The sequence below is a fragment of the Bicyclus anynana genome, chromosome 5 (genome assembly GCF_947172395.1).
Source record: "Bicyclus anynana chromosome 5, ilBicAnyn1.1, whole genome shotgun sequence".
Lineage (NCBI taxonomy): Eukaryota > Metazoa > Arthropoda > Insecta > Lepidoptera > Nymphalidae > Bicyclus > Bicyclus anynana.
The window spans coordinates 8,055,632-8,073,693 of NC_069087.1; the positions used below are offsets into that span (position 1 = coordinate 8,055,632).

General features: G+C 33.9%; 3 protein-coding genes across 3 annotated transcripts; 2 read left to right on the forward strand and 1 right to left on the reverse strand.

The window, feature by feature from the left end:
* The first annotated feature begins 532 nt into the window (after window positions 1-532).
* On the forward strand, window positions 533-13,436 carry LOC112052626 (peflin). Its single transcript, XM_024091776.2, has 5 exons — window positions 533-668; window positions 794-818; window positions 9,854-10,202; window positions 10,786-10,929; window positions 11,520-13,436. Exons 2-5 carry the CDS (start codon window positions 807-809, stop codon window positions 11,741-11,743), a joined length of 729 nt encoding a protein of 242 aa, XP_023947544.2. The 5' UTR covers window positions 533-668; window positions 794-806; the 3' UTR covers window positions 11,744-13,436.
* Window positions 2,608-8,689, forward strand: LOC112052622 (leucine-rich repeats and immunoglobulin-like domains protein 3). The gene has a single exon (XM_024091772.2). The coding sequence runs from the start codon at window positions 2,894-2,896 to the stop codon at window positions 5,573-5,575; it is 2,682 nt and encodes an 893-aa protein (XP_023947540.1). The 5' UTR covers window positions 2,608-2,893; the 3' UTR covers window positions 5,576-8,689.
* On the reverse strand, window positions 13,339-17,905 carry LOC112052623 (DNA primase small subunit). Its single transcript, XM_024091773.2, has 7 exons — window positions 17,738-17,905; window positions 17,383-17,639; window positions 16,871-17,040; window positions 16,177-16,372; window positions 15,291-15,501; window positions 14,481-14,820; window positions 13,339-13,492 (listed from the first exon to the last, which is right to left on the reverse strand). Exons 1-7 carry the CDS (start codon window positions 17,738-17,740, stop codon window positions 13,470-13,472), a joined length of 1,200 nt encoding a protein of 399 aa, XP_023947541.2. The 5' UTR covers window positions 17,741-17,905; the 3' UTR covers window positions 13,339-13,469.
* Window positions 17,906-18,062: the final 157 nt, after the last annotated feature.

Sequence of the window (18,062 nt, forward strand, 5' to 3'; positions counted from 1 at the left end):
TCCATGTGGATTGTGGGACCACTACGGTGACACCGGGGGATTTGGGCGAGCGCAGAAGCATCGCCCAATGAGACCCGAAGGCTGAAATAAAGATAGAGGACGGAACGACTCTTTATGTGCGTCTCCTATGAGACGGATGGCAACTCTGTCGAAATGGTTTCGAGACAGCTGTTTCATGTAACTAGCTATTAAATAAATAAATAAAGTCTCTTTGGAGGTCGTTATAATGCGTACAAATCACGGTGCCCCCGTGATTTGTCGCAGAAACCGGTTTTGCAATGTTTGGAGCGGCAAAACCGGTAATTGGCTACTTTATCTACTTAACGTTAGTAGGAGCATGAGCTGACGAAGATCTGGGGTTTACGGGTTCTTAGACTATTAAGAAATTATCAGTTTAAAAAGATCAAAACAATATGACAGAAACAATACAAGAGAAAGAAACAAAACTTACTACAGTTTAGAAGGGTTAGAACACAGAGCCTTCAACCAGTGTCCAGTTATAAAAAAAAACAATTGACAATTTATAATTTGTCTTTTGTCTGTGATTTTAATTTTTAACTTTTTTGATGGTTGATTTGATTGAATACATTTTTTTTATTAATTATTTAATTAAAAGTAGCGAAAGTAAGACAGTAAGAAGTGAAAGTACTGAAAATCTTATAAACAAAGTTAGTAATCAATTCAAACTATTTTTTTTGGTATTTGTAGTCTAAATATCTGTACACTATATTGTTTAAAACTTATTGTAATTAATTCTACCTGGTTATTAATACTTAACTTTTTATATTTTCAGAAATTGTAAGAAAATGGCCTATAACGTAAGTGTAAACAGACCATTTATTTAGTGATATGTGATAACTCTTAGCTATATTGGCTTGGCAAATTTATAATGAAATAACTTACTTCTAATTAATGAAACATTTATAATTAACTGGAATAGTTGGTTAGGTTTGTTTTCAGGGAAGATAATTTGTCTACTAACTACTATAGGTACTTGATAGTAATGGATCATTTTAGTCTAGTGGGTCACTTTTTGTTATTTGCTATTGAGATATCTCTACTGTTTTTACAGTGCCATTTTGAGTCCACAATCTTTAAGCCTCAGTTTAAATTTTTATCATAGTAATATAAATACAAATTACATAAAATATGTACTTAATACAATAACACTTAATGCTTAGTTTGATACCAAGTTCTTAATAAAATCTAAACCAACAACACTCATACATCAAAAGTATAGAATGCCCTTGCAGTGTTGTCAATCTCTGCCAAATATAATTTGAACACCTTCAAGTTAAAAGGGTATATGCATCTTCTGGTCAGTGAACTCCAACTTCAATGTGTTCACTGTTTTCGATAAAGCATTATTGTAGACAAGCACAAGTGTATATATTTCTATTGTTAGAAAACCAAACTGAAAAGTAGTAAAGCAAGTTAAAATAAGAATAGAGTAATTTACTTAACAATCTAAATTTACTAAAAAGTTAATGTTTTTAGGGTTGTAGATGGTAAGTTCTGAATCTACTGAACTGAGTTAGAGAAATCTATTACCATTAAAAAGCTACATTATTTGTGAGTCTCACAAGCTATATTTTATCCCCATATTCCTAGACAAACAATAACAATGCAGGTGAAACTGCAGGTTGTCTGTTAGTATTGTAATAAAAGTATAGGGTGCTTGATGTCAACTGTTAATTGCATTATTTCATTAATTACATTGTTCTTGATACACAATCTTTTATGATACTTTATTATGGTACTTGTACAAAAGTCTTTATGAGCATACATAGACCATGGTAGCTGTTCAGCTGGTTTAATGGGTCCAGTCGAGATCTTCTATGGTCCAATTAAAAATGATTTTTTTGATATTTTCTATAGAATATTAATGAATTCATGTCTCTGGTCACCTGGCACTTAGCTTCGTAGCAACCCTTCACAAGAGATTCTTAGGCCTAGTTTGGACTACTTTAGTATTTTAGTCAAGACTTGAGTGCGAACAATTTTTGGGCGGTAAATTCAAAAATTGTTTGTACTTGACTATAATACTAACGTAGTCCCAATTATGCCTTAGTTCTCTTTATTAACATGTTTGTTGTAGGGTTGCAATAAAACTAAGTGACTGGGAGCCGGGAACATGATTTCTCATATTCTGAGAAAAGTGTATCAATATATTTTTTATACTTGGACTACATAAACGTGAAATTCACTAAAACCGCAGGCAACATGGATTTTTGACCTTTGAAAGATAAAAATATAATGCTGAAAAATCTCTTATATCTTCCACTGAAAGTCCCATTAAAATCGGTCCAGCCATTCCAAAGCTTAGCCTGGAGAATAAGAATTTAAGAAAAGGAGAATTTAAAAAAAAATTTAAGTGAAGAAAACTTTTTTGAAATTTGAATTATTTTTAAAAGTATTGGAATAAATTATTTATTCGTGATTAAATCTTTAATCGAATGCGTTATTTTTATTTTCTGTAATCAGTTATTCTCCGTGACGTTATGTTAAAACTTAAAAGTTGGCTACACTGGATTTCTTTTTTTTTTTTTAAGTGGTTCATGGCTCTGAGTTCTAGCGTAACACTTATTTAATATCGAGTTATCTGTGCATACCTAACCTACACAGAGCAACAGCCAATGAGCCAAGTGAGAATAAATTAAAATTGATTAGATAAAATGGCGGTCGACTGTGTATCGGTAAATAATAAGTGTTTTTCTAAATGTACGTGTTTATTAACGACGAAGTTTAATATTCTAATCAAGTGGTTTTAAACGAAGTGTTATCTGTCGTAAACATTAAGTGTGTGAATTGTTTTTAGAATTATGTAAGAACAAAGACGTAAATCGTTTGTGTAAATGACTCTAGCATCATTACAAAATACAAATGCATAAAAATGGGATGCTCCCACTTGCTCACGATTGTAACTATCGTGTTATTGATACGAATATCAGTTCAAAATGAAAACATTGAATGCCCTCTCAAATGCGACTGTTTAGAGCAGTATGTAGACTGTTCGAAAAAAAATTTGGTGTCAGTGCCAAGAATTCCGAAGTGGGTGGGGAAATTAGACCTAAGTTACAATAAATTAACAAAAGATGTTACCGATGGGTTTTATGGTCTGTTATCCTTACAAAGTTTGAAATTGGATAAAAATGCATTGACCAGTATTCCTACTTTTCTGCACCAGAACCAAATAGAGGAAATCAGCATGAATAGGAACAACATAAGTGCAATAGACGTTGGTCATTTTCCTGAGAACAGTACTATAAAATCATTAAGTTTAAACAGTAATCACATCAAAGTGATAGAGGAAGGTGCTCTTAACAATCTAACCAACTTGGTGATATTAAAGTTGAACAGAAATGAAATAGTATCACTACCCAATCAGCTGTTTAAGCATCAGTCCAATTTGAAAATTTTAGAACTAAATCATAACAAAATCCATGTGATAACAGCTATGCTCTTTAAGGGATTGTCCAGTCTTGAGACGCTGAAAATAAAATATAATAATATTGAAAACATAATGGATGGTGCATTTTTTGGATTCAAATCTGTGAACTTGTTACAATTAGATCATAATGGAATACAAAATATATCCAAAGGGTGGATGTATGGCCTGGAATCGATGACTACTTTATCTTTATCAAATAATTTAATAACCCAAATTGATTTTGGTAGCTGGGAATTATGCACCAGTCTAGAGGAGTTAGACCTATCTCACAACTATTTAATAGAGATAGAAGGTCGCACATTTCAACATTTGACTAACTTGCACACCCTCAACTTGAGTTACAATAATATATCTGCAATATTGCAGGAAGCATTTAGCCATATGGTGCAGTTGCAAGTACTATTTTTGAATAGAAACAAAATATCCTGGACAGTAGAAAATATGTCAGGACCATTTTCAAAACTCCAGAATCTTGTGAAATTTAATTTGTCAGATAATCACATCAAATCAATAAGCTCGAGAGCTTTTGAAGGCTTATCTAATGTTGTTGAGTTGGATTTAAGATCAAACAATATCACATCAATTCAACAGCATGCTTTCAATTCAATGTCCAAAATAAAAAAGCTATATCTGAACTCATCATCCTTATTATGTGATTGCAAATTGTTGTGGATAGTGAAATGGATCAGAGATAAAGTAGAGCAAAAGTATATCACAGCGACATGTGCCTATCCAGCAGAAGTAAGAGGCGTCGTAATCTCCAGACTTAAGGAAGACAATTGTGGGGATTCACCCAAACCCCGAATAACAGAACACCCCAAGACTCATCTGGCAATAAAGAATCGGTCTGCAAATTTAGTGTGTTCAGCCACATCTAATCCATTCAGTAATATGACATTTTTGTGGAGAAAAAATAATGGCAACATCAGTAATCCCAGAGTATATGAGAATGTTACTTTAACAGAACACGGGAAGCCCCATGCGACTTCTGTATTAGTCATACCTGATGTGACACATTCTGATTCTGGTAAATATCAATGTGTGGTCAGCAACAAATTTGGAACCACATACTCTTCCAAAGCAAAAGTTGACATTGTCACCTTTCCCAGATTTACCCAAACTCCAATTAATGTAACTGTGAAAACCGGTGACACTGTGACTCTAAATTGTGCAGCGACTGGTGACCCTCCACCAGAAATATCTTGGAAAAAAGATGGTGGGAACGACTTCCCTGCTGCAAGAGAGAGACGCATGAACGTGATGCCAACTGATCATCTTTTCTTTATTGTCAATGCAAAAACTTCGGACATGGGAATTTATAGTTGCGCTGCTAAAAACTCAGCTGGGACTATCATAGCCAATGCAACTTTATCAGTTTTACAAGAACCATCATTTATTAGAGTGATGGAGAACAAAGAAGTGACAAGTGGGGACTCTGTAGTGTTACAGTGTATGATAACTGGTTCACCTAAGCCTGTACTGAAATGGTTGAAGAATGGATCACCTATTGTACCGACTGAACGTCATTTCTTTACTGCAGATGATCAAGTGTTTGTTATTATCGGAGCTGAGTCGAGCGATGCTGGTCATTATGAATGTGAAATTACAAATAAACTTGGCACTAAAAAGGATATGATAGAGTTAAAAGTACTCCCCCCGGTGGCAATTATGGTCAAGGAAGAAGATATGACGGGTATAATAATAATAACAGTGGTGTGTTGTGCTGTAGGAACGTCTATAATTTGGGTGGTGATTATTTACCATACAAGAAGGCGCATGGCCGGTGCGGTTCATAATAACTTTACATCTGAAAGTGTGAAAATGACACAAGTTGTGCACAGTGATAGTGACTCCCCCCATATGTTTCCGGACAATCTGTCTGAGCATTCATCTTGTAAGGACAGTGGTACAGGGGACTCAGCTAAGCAAACAAGTTTTGACGGAATGCCAACAGACAGAAGTGAGCAAGTACATTTTGAAACGACAGTGTGCAGAAGTTATTCTCCAGTGCCAGAAGCGCATAAGCTTCTTCCATCATCATTTAAACCTTCTATCCAAGTGTGTGTAAACACGTGTGTTACACCAGCTACTTACAGTTTTTCTAGTCAAAGTGGTAATGTTTAAGCCTCAAGTGTTTTACTTGTATTAAGAGTAATATTATGTTGTTTCACAAACATTGCATTTCACTGACTTTTATTTAATAAAAGATCTTATGTGCTTAATGCTACATCCTGTAGTGTAATATTTATTATGAATATCTTTTGGACAGCAGGTGCAGTGGTTTAGTGCCATTAACATTTCAACTGATAACAGTTTGTTTCAACAACAGAGACTATAGTCTGGCAAGTTTGTTGATGACACTCCAATGATATATGGGTGACTGGGGGAAAGACTGTGCGGGTGTGAAATGAAGTGAGGTGCATCAGTTGTGGGTTCTTCATTCATTATTACACGTCTCCTGGCCTGTGTAGACCAACGGGAGTGTTACGAACAAAGTTGCCAAGCTATAATAAAATTATGACAATGAAATATGTTTATGGCACTAAATTAATGTTGTATGTGGCCTTACTTTGTAAAAGAACACTGTCTAAGGAACATTTATGTTGATTGCTTAGTACAAAATGGAACAAACTTGCCAGTATTGGTTTGATGTAAAAGACTGAATGTCATTTTTATATATATTATGATCATTATTATTTTCTATACTGTTAGTCAATAATTATAATTAAAGTATAAATATTGGAGCAAATATAAAATATTCCTTAATTTATATATTGTAATGTATGTTAGAAGTTTACGATTAGCATATTGAATATTATGGAGATTTCTAAACAAACCCTTTTAGGGAGGACAAAGGGTTTTCAACAAGGTTTTATTAGTAATCAAAATATACTATTAAAATTATTACACAATATACATTGATTAATTCATAGTAACATTGTAACAATAATTGATAGACTTGATTAATATAATGGTAAGTTAGTGTTAGAGGTAGACTCACAATACTAAATAATACTAGGGAATAACTTGTATTTAATTTCATGTAAAATAGGTGGAGTGAGATTAGGTTTAATGAGCACAAGTATTGGTGATTAAAACATTCTAATATGTAATACAATTAAATAATTTATTTGCTTCATAATATAAAGTAAACTTTGTCCTTGGTGAAGTAAATAACCAGTGTCTTTTAATTAGTGATAGGAACAGTTCACTTGCAGCTAAAATATTATTTCTTTTTGTAATTAAATGTTAAATCTTGATAACAAATACTACTGAAACATTTACTATAAGGTTTATGATAACTGATAGTTTAATAATATGACAAAAAATTGGTGAGATTTTGGTAAGTATATGGCAGCTACTTGGTATTAATGGGATTAAATATCTTAAATACCTAGCACAATATTACCAAATTTTCACCTTTTCTAAATAGAGTTTAACCCACCAACCTCAATATTATAGTTTTTATTGATTGACTAAGGTTTATAAATTATAAGGTGTATTTATTGCTAAATAGTATTTTTTAAACATAGGTACTATATAAAAATAATATTTAAAAAATATGTTAAAAAAACTGTTCTGTTACATTATATTTAACATTAATCTTGTTAATTTCATCATCAACTTCAAATCTGACTATCTGACTGACAAATTTTATTACTTTAATGAACATAATATGTATCTTTCAAAATAATTTGTAATTGTATTATAAATTAGGCATTTTGTAATTGCAATTTGTTAGCAGCATATTCAATAAATATTTGTTTAATTTCTGTCAGTCATTAACAGTGTGCAGTTGTTTCCAATTATCCAATGCACTGCAATGTAATGTATTAATTAATATATTAGGTGTGATAATATATAATCATCTTTTTATAACATCTTGAAAATATGTAGATATTTTCTGTTTTTCATATACATAAGTAAAAGTATTTATTAATCAGATTGTTGGACAATCATGCTAAAATATGATAGATATTATCAATGACTACATTTTGGTTACTTTTTCAATAATAAAGTAAATAGTAATAATGGTTTGGCATGTTATTGTTTAGTTTAACAATAATATTTATCAAAATCTTAGTTTTAAATCACTGGCTGACTGACATAATTGCAAAGTATCACAGGGTCATGTGGCTTATATGTTAATAACAATGCATTATTCATATTAGGAGAATAAATAAAGCTGACTTATTTTGAAATTATCTTCTGAACCATGAAACCAACCAATATTCAATTCTTTCTAATTTTTAGTTCTATACAAATTATAATTTTATAACTGTTTAAAGGTAATTGAATTTAATACATTTTTTTAAAGATTTTGTGTGATTTAGCCTTTAGCTATTCCCTTAATAGAAGAAACTTCTCTAATTTATCTTTTGTTTCTATAAAGTTGTAGATTATTTGATGTAATTTTGGTTGAAGCTATTTTAAAGGAAGTAGTTTATTATTAATATTCCTACTACCTACCTGATACCTATTTTTTATTTTTCATACATTAATACAGGTAATAAATAAAAACATAGACTGGATTGTGCCTATATATATATAAATAGTTACTGCTTTATACTTTTCTATTGCATGGAGAAGACTCCTGTTAATAAACCATAATAACATGTATTGTATTTAGTAATTTAATAAAATAATGATTTCTCTAAAATTGATATAAAAGAACTATAATTACCTTGTATATTTCTGCTATCAGTCAAGTAGGAACTCAATATTTCATAGTTTTTTTTTATTAATGAAATTACAGTCCACATTATAGATGCTCGTAGTATTTTAGCCCAACCTGCGAGGTGTTGGTTAGTTTGTGACAGTTTATGGTGTTAAGCTTGCCAATTGCCATCAGAATCAAAGGCATCATCTTACATTCTCTTCTCAAGGCATCTATTACATATACATTATACATGATGATGATCATGACTGCCATCTCAAAATTGTCTGGCAGAATTCAATTTTATTTATCTGTCATTTATATGTATCAGTACCTTTATAAAAATAAATATTTTATATGTACCTTTAAAAAAATATAAGCGCTGGAATTTCCCTAGAATGAAGTATACCCATATTTCACAAAATTATGTATGATGCATACATACACTTGTTTTCCTCATTATTCATAGCTTTGCAACTATTTTGTATTGTTCTTATGATGTAAATATACATAACACATAGGTAAATAGGTATGTACTAAGTATTTATATTTTAAATAGAATAAAATTGTTTTAAAACAGATGATCTATACTTTCATTTAAAAATTATTCCTAAATAGCCTAAATCAGTGGTGGCCAACTTGATTAGACGCAAGATCTAATGTTTACTATTTATGTTTATGTTTAAATTTTTTCTTTTCTATGTCAACTATCTTAAATTATATATTATATTTTTTATAAAAATTATATAAGATGGTGCGTGAAGCAGTTGCTGATTACGTTGCGCAGTCTGGTCTACGTATTTATATTTTTTGCCTTGCCACGATCTACTGGACTAACAGTCGCGAGCGACCAGTCGATCGCGATCGACCTGTTGGCCACCCACCTAAATAAACCACTTATCTAACGAGCGTGACGTCACAATCCTGACGTATTTTGTACTAGCAGACACCCGCGTAGCTACCCCCGATGCAATACGGGTTTGAAATATAGCTCAAAAATAACGTGGTTTTCTACTAGTAAAAGATTTAAAAAAATGGTTCAGTAGATCCAGAGATTACCCACTACAACCTTATAGACTTTACAACTTTATAGTATTAATATAGAAGTATAGAATGGGCGTTTTTAAGCGATCCTGAGCAGCGCAAAGATCCCTATCTCTGAAAGTGGTTATAGCAGATACACAGTTACTTCTACTTTTCAGCATTCTTTTACTTTTAATATACACAAATAATAGTACCTCAGCCGACTATGTAGATTTACGAGCTTCTAACTTGACTATACATTATCCGTCTTATTAGGTAATATTGATTATTATGGTCTATTACTGCATCGTGGGTCCAGTGGTTACGTTAGCCTATGTGGCTTCGGACACTGAGGTTTTGGGTCGATCTATGAAGTACCGGACTCTTTCTTCATATTCCTCAGCCCGGTGAACTTGGAGGTGTTACACCCTCTTACTTCGGAGATTCCAAGAAGCTGTCGGTACCACTACCAGTTATCATTATAATCTAAAAATGAATCGTTACAAGCCGCATTGGAGCAGCGTAGTAGGCTTAAGTTGCGTCGCAAAATCTGAGCGGCAAGGATTAACAGACTGTCCAACGCTGCTACCGCAACGATTCGTGTGTCCCCGCTCTTAGACCAAACACAAGATTTGGTCTAAATAGATATATAGCTACGTAACTACGTATAACCAGACTAATAAATCCTGTAGGTGCCTGACATTTCACCAATTTTTTTTCAGCCAGGGTACAATCCAGGCGCCCCAGGGGGCTACAACCAACCAGGTTATGGCGGGCAAGGGCAACCAGGCTATGGCGGGCAGGCGCAACCAGGTTACGGCGGGCAGGCGCAACCAGGTTATGGCGGGCAAGCGCAACCAGGTTACGGCGGACAAGCAGGCCAACTGGAAATGGGCCACGGTCCATACCCGTCCATAGGCGCGGGCGGCACCATATCACCACAAGTGCAGCAGTGGTTCAGTGCAGTGGACAAGGACCAGTCGGGATTTATAACGGCGCCAGAGTTGAGAGCGGCGTTGGTCAATGCTCAGGGACAGTCTTTTTCGGAGACTGCGTGTAGCCTCATGATTGGTAAGTTGGTTGACCAGTTTTACCCGACTGCGTCAGAAAGAGGGTAATGTTTTTATTTTCGTACTAGGTTTACTACGGCTTGCCCGCTTACTTTTATCATAGGACTGCTACTTTATTTGAAGAAAATACTGATATTTTATTATAGTTCGACCCATGGATATGAACCCGCGACCTCGTTATCAACAATCGAACAGGTTAATCTCCGAACCAACGTCTACCTTAGAAGTGAAATGTCGTTGCCTATCTTAGTGGCGTAATTTTAATATTGACGATGTATCTGCCTTTGATTATTTATCAACAAAGGCAGATACATCGTACACATCTGCCTTTAATTATCAACAAAGGCAGATACATCGTACCAACAGATCTGCCTTTGATTATCAAAAAAGGCAGATGCTATTTACGATTTTTCAGGTATGTAAGTAGTATGATGCCACGTAGAAACCGTCAGATTTATGGGCTATGAATTTTAATAAACTTGTACCTTTTGCAAGTAAATCGCTATTATCTTGGACTGCATTGTCACTTATAATCAGGTGAAACGCTTACTAGTCAATTAATGAAAAAAAATTGTAAATTACAGGCATGTTTGACAAAGATCGTTCGGGACACATCAACTTGGAAGAATTCGACAAATTGTATACTTACATAAACCAATGGCTTGCTGTGTTCAAAACATACGATTCAGATCAGTCTGGCAGCATCGATGAGCAGGAATTGTCAAAAGGTATGATTTATTCTCAGTGTTTCTATTTCAACCAAAAATTCTTCTGAACCCATATAATATTAAAAACTAATCATCTTATCAGACCATCACGACAGAATCATGAAAAAATTAGGTGCAGTTTAAATACCCTTGTAACTTTTAAGTTTTTGACTTTACTTACCACCATTAAATCATGACATAACGTGACGTTTCAAAAGTGCTTGTAAACTATAGCTTGGCAACTTCGTAACACTCCCGATGGTCCGCGCCGGCCGGGGGGCGTGTAGCGATAAATGAAAACCCACGACTGATGCACCTCACTTCCCCGCACGCACGATTTCACACCCGCGTAGTCTTTCCCCCCGTCGCCGCATATCATGGGAGTGTCATCAACGAACTTGCCAGACTATAAGCATAATAGAAATAAATGAATTTTGAATATTAGACATAGTAATGATTAATTAACTGCTCATAAAAGGATGATAATCGTCTCTTTTATAAAAATAACCGTTTTTTATAAGCCTAGATGTTTTCTTCCACTAAATTACCTCAATTAGCGCATTAGTTTGATTTTAGTGATTGAGGCCGTAATAGTTATTGTTTCTTCACAGCGCTGACACAAATGGGATTCCGTTTCACGCCTGACTTCATTAGCTTCCTGTCAAAGAGATGCGACCCTAGGGAGGGGAAAATATCTGTGGACAACTTCATAGTGTTGTGCGTACAAGTGCAACGCTTCACTGAAGCATTTAAACAGAGGGACACTCAGCAGAACGGCACAGTGACGATTGGTTTTGAAGATTTTCTCAATGTTGCGCTAAGTTGCTCCATATAAATGAAGACAATGAACGCTACGTAAAGATGGGACTTCATAGGACAATTTCGAACTACCTACAAAATGCTGCGTAGTTACATTGCGTTACGACACCTCAGATAATATTAATGCAATATTTATTATGCCATTCCTCAAAAGCCTTTTATAGCCTCAGTTAGGCAAGATTTTGTTAGCGCATGGGAATATTCTTTTTATAATAAAAAAAAAAACCACAAGTAGTATTCCGGAGTGGATTTAGGCTTGAATACAATGAACGCTTGATTTAGATACTCCATAGAACAATTTGAAACTACCCACAAACTTTTGTTTAGAGTTACAACTTACAACACCACAGATACAGAAGTATAATGTTAGTGCAATATTTATTAAGCCATTCCTCAAAGCCTAATATTTTTTTATAATCCAAAATGCTGACCATAAGCAATATTCCGGAGTTGACGCAGGCTTGAAATACTAGTATAGACGTTATTTTTTTTAATTTAGACAGTATTCATTTCAAAACTATGACGTCAGTATCGCTATTCTAATAACATGTTTGATGTTTCTTTAACTGGACAGTGTAAGATTCGAATTAATTACACGTACTGACGAGATTACAACTTTACTTTACTTTACTTTACAGAATAAAAATACATAAACATTCATACATGTTGTAATTCCAGGACAGCAAAATAATTCTATTATTTAATGTTTAAAAAACTAGTAGAGGTGGACTGCGAATGGCAAAAAATTGCCATTACTTTGTATGGAGATATTATAGGGTTGGGTAGTTTAAAGCTTTACGTTTTTAGGGCAACTACATCTCTGACACAGTTGTGAAACTGCGGTTTTCAAAAAAGAGGTCCTGAGTTCAATTCCTAACTCAGGTCAATTTAGGATTTATATTTTCAAAATTGGCTCAGTTCTAGTCTAGGCATCGGTCGTGGCTAGTGGTCGTGGTCTTACCGGCAAAAACGTACCGCCAAGTGATTTAGCATTCCATCACATTCTTGAGATCACAGTGAAAAACCAACTTGTCAGTGAATAAAAAAAAAATCTCTATGATGATTGTAAAAAAAAACAGTTCTAAGTTCAATGTAAACTAGTTAAATACGATAAGTTTTCTGTGTGATGCATAATAATCAATCGACTGAATGGCATTAGATCTTTGGTCGCTTTGCATTTCTTTAATTTTTCTTTATCCATAGCACTGTGATCACTAGACCCCATGGGCGATTATCACCACTATTCTGTATGTATTCTGTTTTTTATAACTCAACAGTGTGACTTTCGAATTCATCTCTATCTCTCTCTATAGTATGGCATTAGACAGAAAGATATAGAGATGACATTTGAGTGTAAGTTTCGAATTTATCTCAACTTACTACTTGTTGAGTTATAAAAATATTGTTACAGAATAGCATTGCTGCTCTTACCTTGAAAAATAAGCCGCTTGAATTACCCTTTTATATGAAGCTCACATAATAATAATTATAATAAATACGTAGTGCTCTTGGATAAAAACACTTGGGTTCAATTTAGATTTGAACTTTTAACTGCCCCACCAACATAGCTTCCATGCGCTATAGATTATATTAATGTTAAGAAAAAAAAAATGGTTTTTCATTTATTTATTTTATATAGACATTTTATACAGACAATATGTGCACATTGAGCCTGTTGCGCGTAATTTCAATAAAGTTTTATCACACAATTGTACTTTTATTATGCGAACTTCCCTTTACATTTAGAACTCCAAAATTGATGCATCTGAAACCAAAGATATTCATCATACAATAATTTTAATGGCACACTACAGGGTTAGGCCTTCCTTATACAAAGAGGTGATATGGAGCTTAAACCCACCACACTGCTCCACTATGACTTGGCAAATTCAGGGTGCTAATCTTTGTCAGATCAGTGGCTTTGCGTGCCTTGCCCCCTGTATCAAAATTAGTTGGGGGAGCGCAATAGATGAATGGCAAATCCCGAAAAATCACTCGAGTTTTTGATTTAACGCTAACTCTTTTACCACAAAGTAAAATTGGTACCAAAATGTTTGTTGTAACATACTACACAATACTGTAATATTTTAGCGTGAGAACATTTTAATATCGTGGATTACATTTTCCTAATTTTTGCTTACATACTCTTTTATGGAGCCCCGTATCATTGATTGGAAAAAGGGATGTAACACTTTCCTACTCCATGCTAAAGAAATTTTTTTTTGGAAAATGTAATGTAACACTTTCCTACTCCATGCTAAAGAAATTTTTTTTTTTTGAAGAAGTGATGTGTAACACTTTCCTATTCCATGCTAAAAAAAAATTTTATGGAAGAAGTTGTGTAACAACTGAACAAACGTGGTAGTTATTTAATAATTTAACTGTTTGTTCACAGCTGTAAACAAACCGACCATATGTGTTAAAAAATGTCGTAAAACTCAGGCTGTATGGTCGAACGAACAATGTTTGCCTGTCCCAATAGGGACTAATGAAAGATGAATCAAAAATGTCATAAAACCATGTAGCAAACTATTTTTGATAAAGTTTTTTACTTAATAATTTTTATTATTAAAGTAGAATTATCATTTTTTTAGATATAAGTAAATTGCCTGGTAGTAGCCGGGAATTGACATTTTTGCCTGGTAGTGGCCGGGAATCGGCATTTTTGCCTGGTAGTGGTTAACATTTCCTTTTGTGTATGTGTGCACAGGCGAAACAAAATTAAATATTAAACTTGCTAAAAGTATACATACTTGCATCATTTTTTCTCCTAATAGCTTCTGCTTTCTCCAAAGAAAACACAAGTTCTTGGAAGTTTTTCACAGCTACCCTCATATTGCTTTGATGTTGAACATTGTCTGGAGCACCATCGTCCAGGAGGGAGTATATGGTTGGTATCTCTTCTAACTTCAAACTTTTTGCTTGTTCGGGTTTAAATACCACGGATACCTTCCCAGTCTTGGGATGTATACTGAATGGTGATTTCAATAAATGGTTAAAGCCTTTAGTCACATTAACATCCAATCTTGGATAGCAGTACTGAATCTTTATTTCTTCGATTAAATATTTCATTTTTCGTATAGCATTTATATTCTGTAACAAGAGTAGATTTGTTTTATTAATAAACAATAGCGAGAAACAGTACATCATTGGAGAAGGTCATCACCAATTTCCTAACTCCTGTGCTATTTTTCTTTTTTTATTCTCTACAAGTTAACCCTTGATTAACTTGAAGAATCTAAGATGGAAGCAGGCTAACTTGTTAGGAGTAGGATGAAATCCACACTCCTTTCGGTTACTACACGATATTGTACCTGAACGCTAAATTGCTTGGCGGTACGTCTTTGTTGGTAGGGTGGTAAGTTACCACCCTCCGTTGCGCAGTGGTATGCGCAGTGGATTTACAAGACGGAGGTTCTGGGTTGGATCCCAGGCTGGGCTGATTGAGGTTTTCTTAATTAATTCAGGTCTGGCTGGTGGGAGGTTTCGGCCGGGCTAGTTACCACCTCAAGGGCTAACTGGCAGAGAATAAAAAAAAAACAATAATAAAATATACAACTTACTTCTTTACAATACTGGCTATAAGTATTAACAAATCCATCCCATCTCTCAAGTGACGATTTGTGCATTCGTTCTAAATTCCCTTCCACTAGTGTTTTTAATGCCTCATCGGGGATCATTTTCAAAAAACTTTTTAACCCTTCAGTAGAAGAGATAAATTCTTGGTCCTGAAGGATTTCTTCAAAATATTTATCAATTATGGTAAGGGATCTCCTGTTAACAAAATGTTAAATAATGAAAGACTCACTAGCAGACCTGCTCACGGTTCGCATCGACTTTTGTGTACTTCTACCCTACTCCTACCCTAACCCTACCCTACCACTACCCTACTCCTAAGCTATCCTATATTTTAAGTTGTATCAAATTGCCCAGTGCACACAGTGTGCAAATTTCAAATTGGTTAAGTACTTTAGGAGTCCATTGAGGACGAACAATGTGATACATAATTTATATATATTGAGATTTGTAAAGAAACTATGTCATATAAGGTAAAAATTTTCAAGTATTTTCAGTTTTTCAAGCATACTTTTCAGCTTTGTACCTATACCTATATAGACCTAATCATGTAAATTTGTTGAACATGACTCGTTAACTTTACCTTGTACATATTATTTAGTTTGTTTTTCTCTGACAATAGCAAAGTAAAATTGTTATTCTCTATTCAATATGAACTTCACTCATAAAACACAAAAACATGTGTACTGTCTGTAAAGCCTGAGACTTGACCTCAAATTCAATTTGTTTTTTTTTTTTCAACTAAGCTTAATTTAGACCCTGTGGCATTTTGTCAGCCCTGTAGTCACTATAAGAAGACTTTTGTACTTTACAAAGGCTATAGGCTGATTACGCAACACCACAGACTGATAAAGAGAATTAAACTTTGTTTACCTAATACTGGAATGTAAATCATTAGTCAGGTGTACTTTTTTATTCAAATTCTCTCCACCTGTTATAAGGCACAGGTAATCTGCAACCGCAGCTCTGCCAGGACTGTCCAATGTTCTGGCTTCATAGTCTGACACCCAGCAATGTACACCACGCCTCCCAGAGAATACCCATAGAATGTTTTGAAAACCAAAATCATCTGAAACATGACCAAAATCATTACTATTTTTCCGCTCACTGAGCGTTTTCGATGTTTGAATGTAACATATATAGATCACACCATAACAGAACAACTTGACCAGCTTTAATTATCATTTAATGTTTTATAATACTTTGTAGAAGCTTTTTATGGAAAGAAAAATATGCAGAAAATTAAAAAAATATAATAATGATGTTTGTTACTCAATCAAGGCTCAAGAGAACAAGCTGAACAGATTTGGATAAATTTAGCACAGAGATAGACTACTATACTATTTTTATCCTGATATTCCTACAATAGTTTACATTTATTTATTTATCTTAATATATAAATGTGAAATCTCAAAAACCACTTGACATATATAGTGGAAATTTGTCAAGATGGTAGTTTACAGTTAGTAGACATCTGCTAGGTACTGATTTGCAAGAGGACCGGACTAAGGAGGTGGGGGTGGACCAAGCGGGCGTCTGCTAGTCTTAGTATACAACATAAAATTACCTTGTAAAGCTGTATGAATAATTTCACAGGCTACAACCATGAATTTCCAACACTTATCGCAAACTTTAGCTTGTTGGCAACATGTCCTCACTTCATCATAGTCTGTGAGATCAATATCAAACACTAGCTCCCTGGCGAGAACCACTGCATCATGACGACCTATGGACGGCCTGAAAAAATATTCAAATTTGTTCATTTTGCTCATGACCTCAAAATCCCTCTTTCTTTTATGGATTCAACTGAGACTCGACTGTCTTAATTCATGAGATTCAAACCTCATGAATTAAGACAGTCACACATGGACAGTCTTAATAACCGGACCACTGAAGCAGTCGAGTAATGTTATTTGTATAAGTATTGGAGATAGCAAACCATTGTAAGAAGCTTATATGATATATATGATATGAGATTACTTGTTATTTACTTTTTAAGTTACAATTAATGATTTTAAAGCCTATATGCTAAGACGGAATTCATGCACTAAAAGACAAGTTATTTTAAAAGTTCCTTACTTGATGTTATAAACTGCACCAATGTCAAGCTTTTGTGGACATTTTTTTTGTAATAATGTTTGGAATTCCTTTTGGTCATTAATCGATAAATATCGTAAATAAACATCATCTGCTAAAGTGAATGACAACTCTCTGTTGGACAAAGGCTTGGGATTGCTTCCACATGCAAGCCATCGACAAAATATATTTTGTGGGAAGTGTCTTGTGTAGTATAAAGGCAACATTTCCGGTAACAAATTTTCATCATGTTGTTCTGCCTAAAAATAATATAAATAATCAAAGATTTCATATAAAATCATTGTAAATATTAGTTAAAAGTTACGTTTTTCATTACAAAGTGATTATCAAATCTTACCATTATCTGAATAATAACACAAACTAACTAAAATAGCTCCAGTTTTTTAAATTCAAATTGAGTAATACACTTTAATTATCTAATTAAACAGAAATAAAACTAAAATATTCATCAATAAAATGCAAAAATTGCAAAATACATTTTGTCTGTTGTCAACTTGTCAAATTAAAAAAAAGGCGCCAAACGTATAATTAAAATGAAATGACATTGACAATTGACATCTAAAGTTTGGGAAGAGATATTTCTCTACGGTCACGTCACGCCTCTGGTCAAAAACACAGGCGCCACAGACTACAGATATAAGATATAAAGACTTTTTTAACGT

Bases quoted from the DNA above. Each gene is read 5' to 3' on its own strand.
- LOC112052622 (XM_024091772.2), top strand. From the start codon at position 2,894: ATGGGATGCTCCCACTTGCTCACGATTGTAACTATCGTGTTATTGATA.
- LOC112052623 (XM_024091773.2), bottom strand. The intron at 14,821-15,290 runs GTAAGTTGTATA...CTCTTGTTACAG, and splicing joins ATAGCCAGTATTGTAAAGAA to AATATAAATGCTATACGAAA. The intron at 13,493-14,480 runs GTATGTATACTT...CTTTGGTTTCAG, and splicing joins TAGGAGAAAAAATGATGCAA to ATGCATCAATTTTGGAGTTC.
- LOC112052626 (XM_024091776.2), top strand. The intron at 10,203-10,785 runs GTAAGTTGGTTG...TGTAAATTACAG, and splicing joins TGCGTGTAGCCTCATGATTG to GCATGTTTGACAAAGATCGT. The intron at 10,930-11,519 runs GTATGATTTATT...GTTTCTTCACAG, and splicing joins TGAGCAGGAATTGTCAAAAG to CGCTGACACAAATGGGATTC.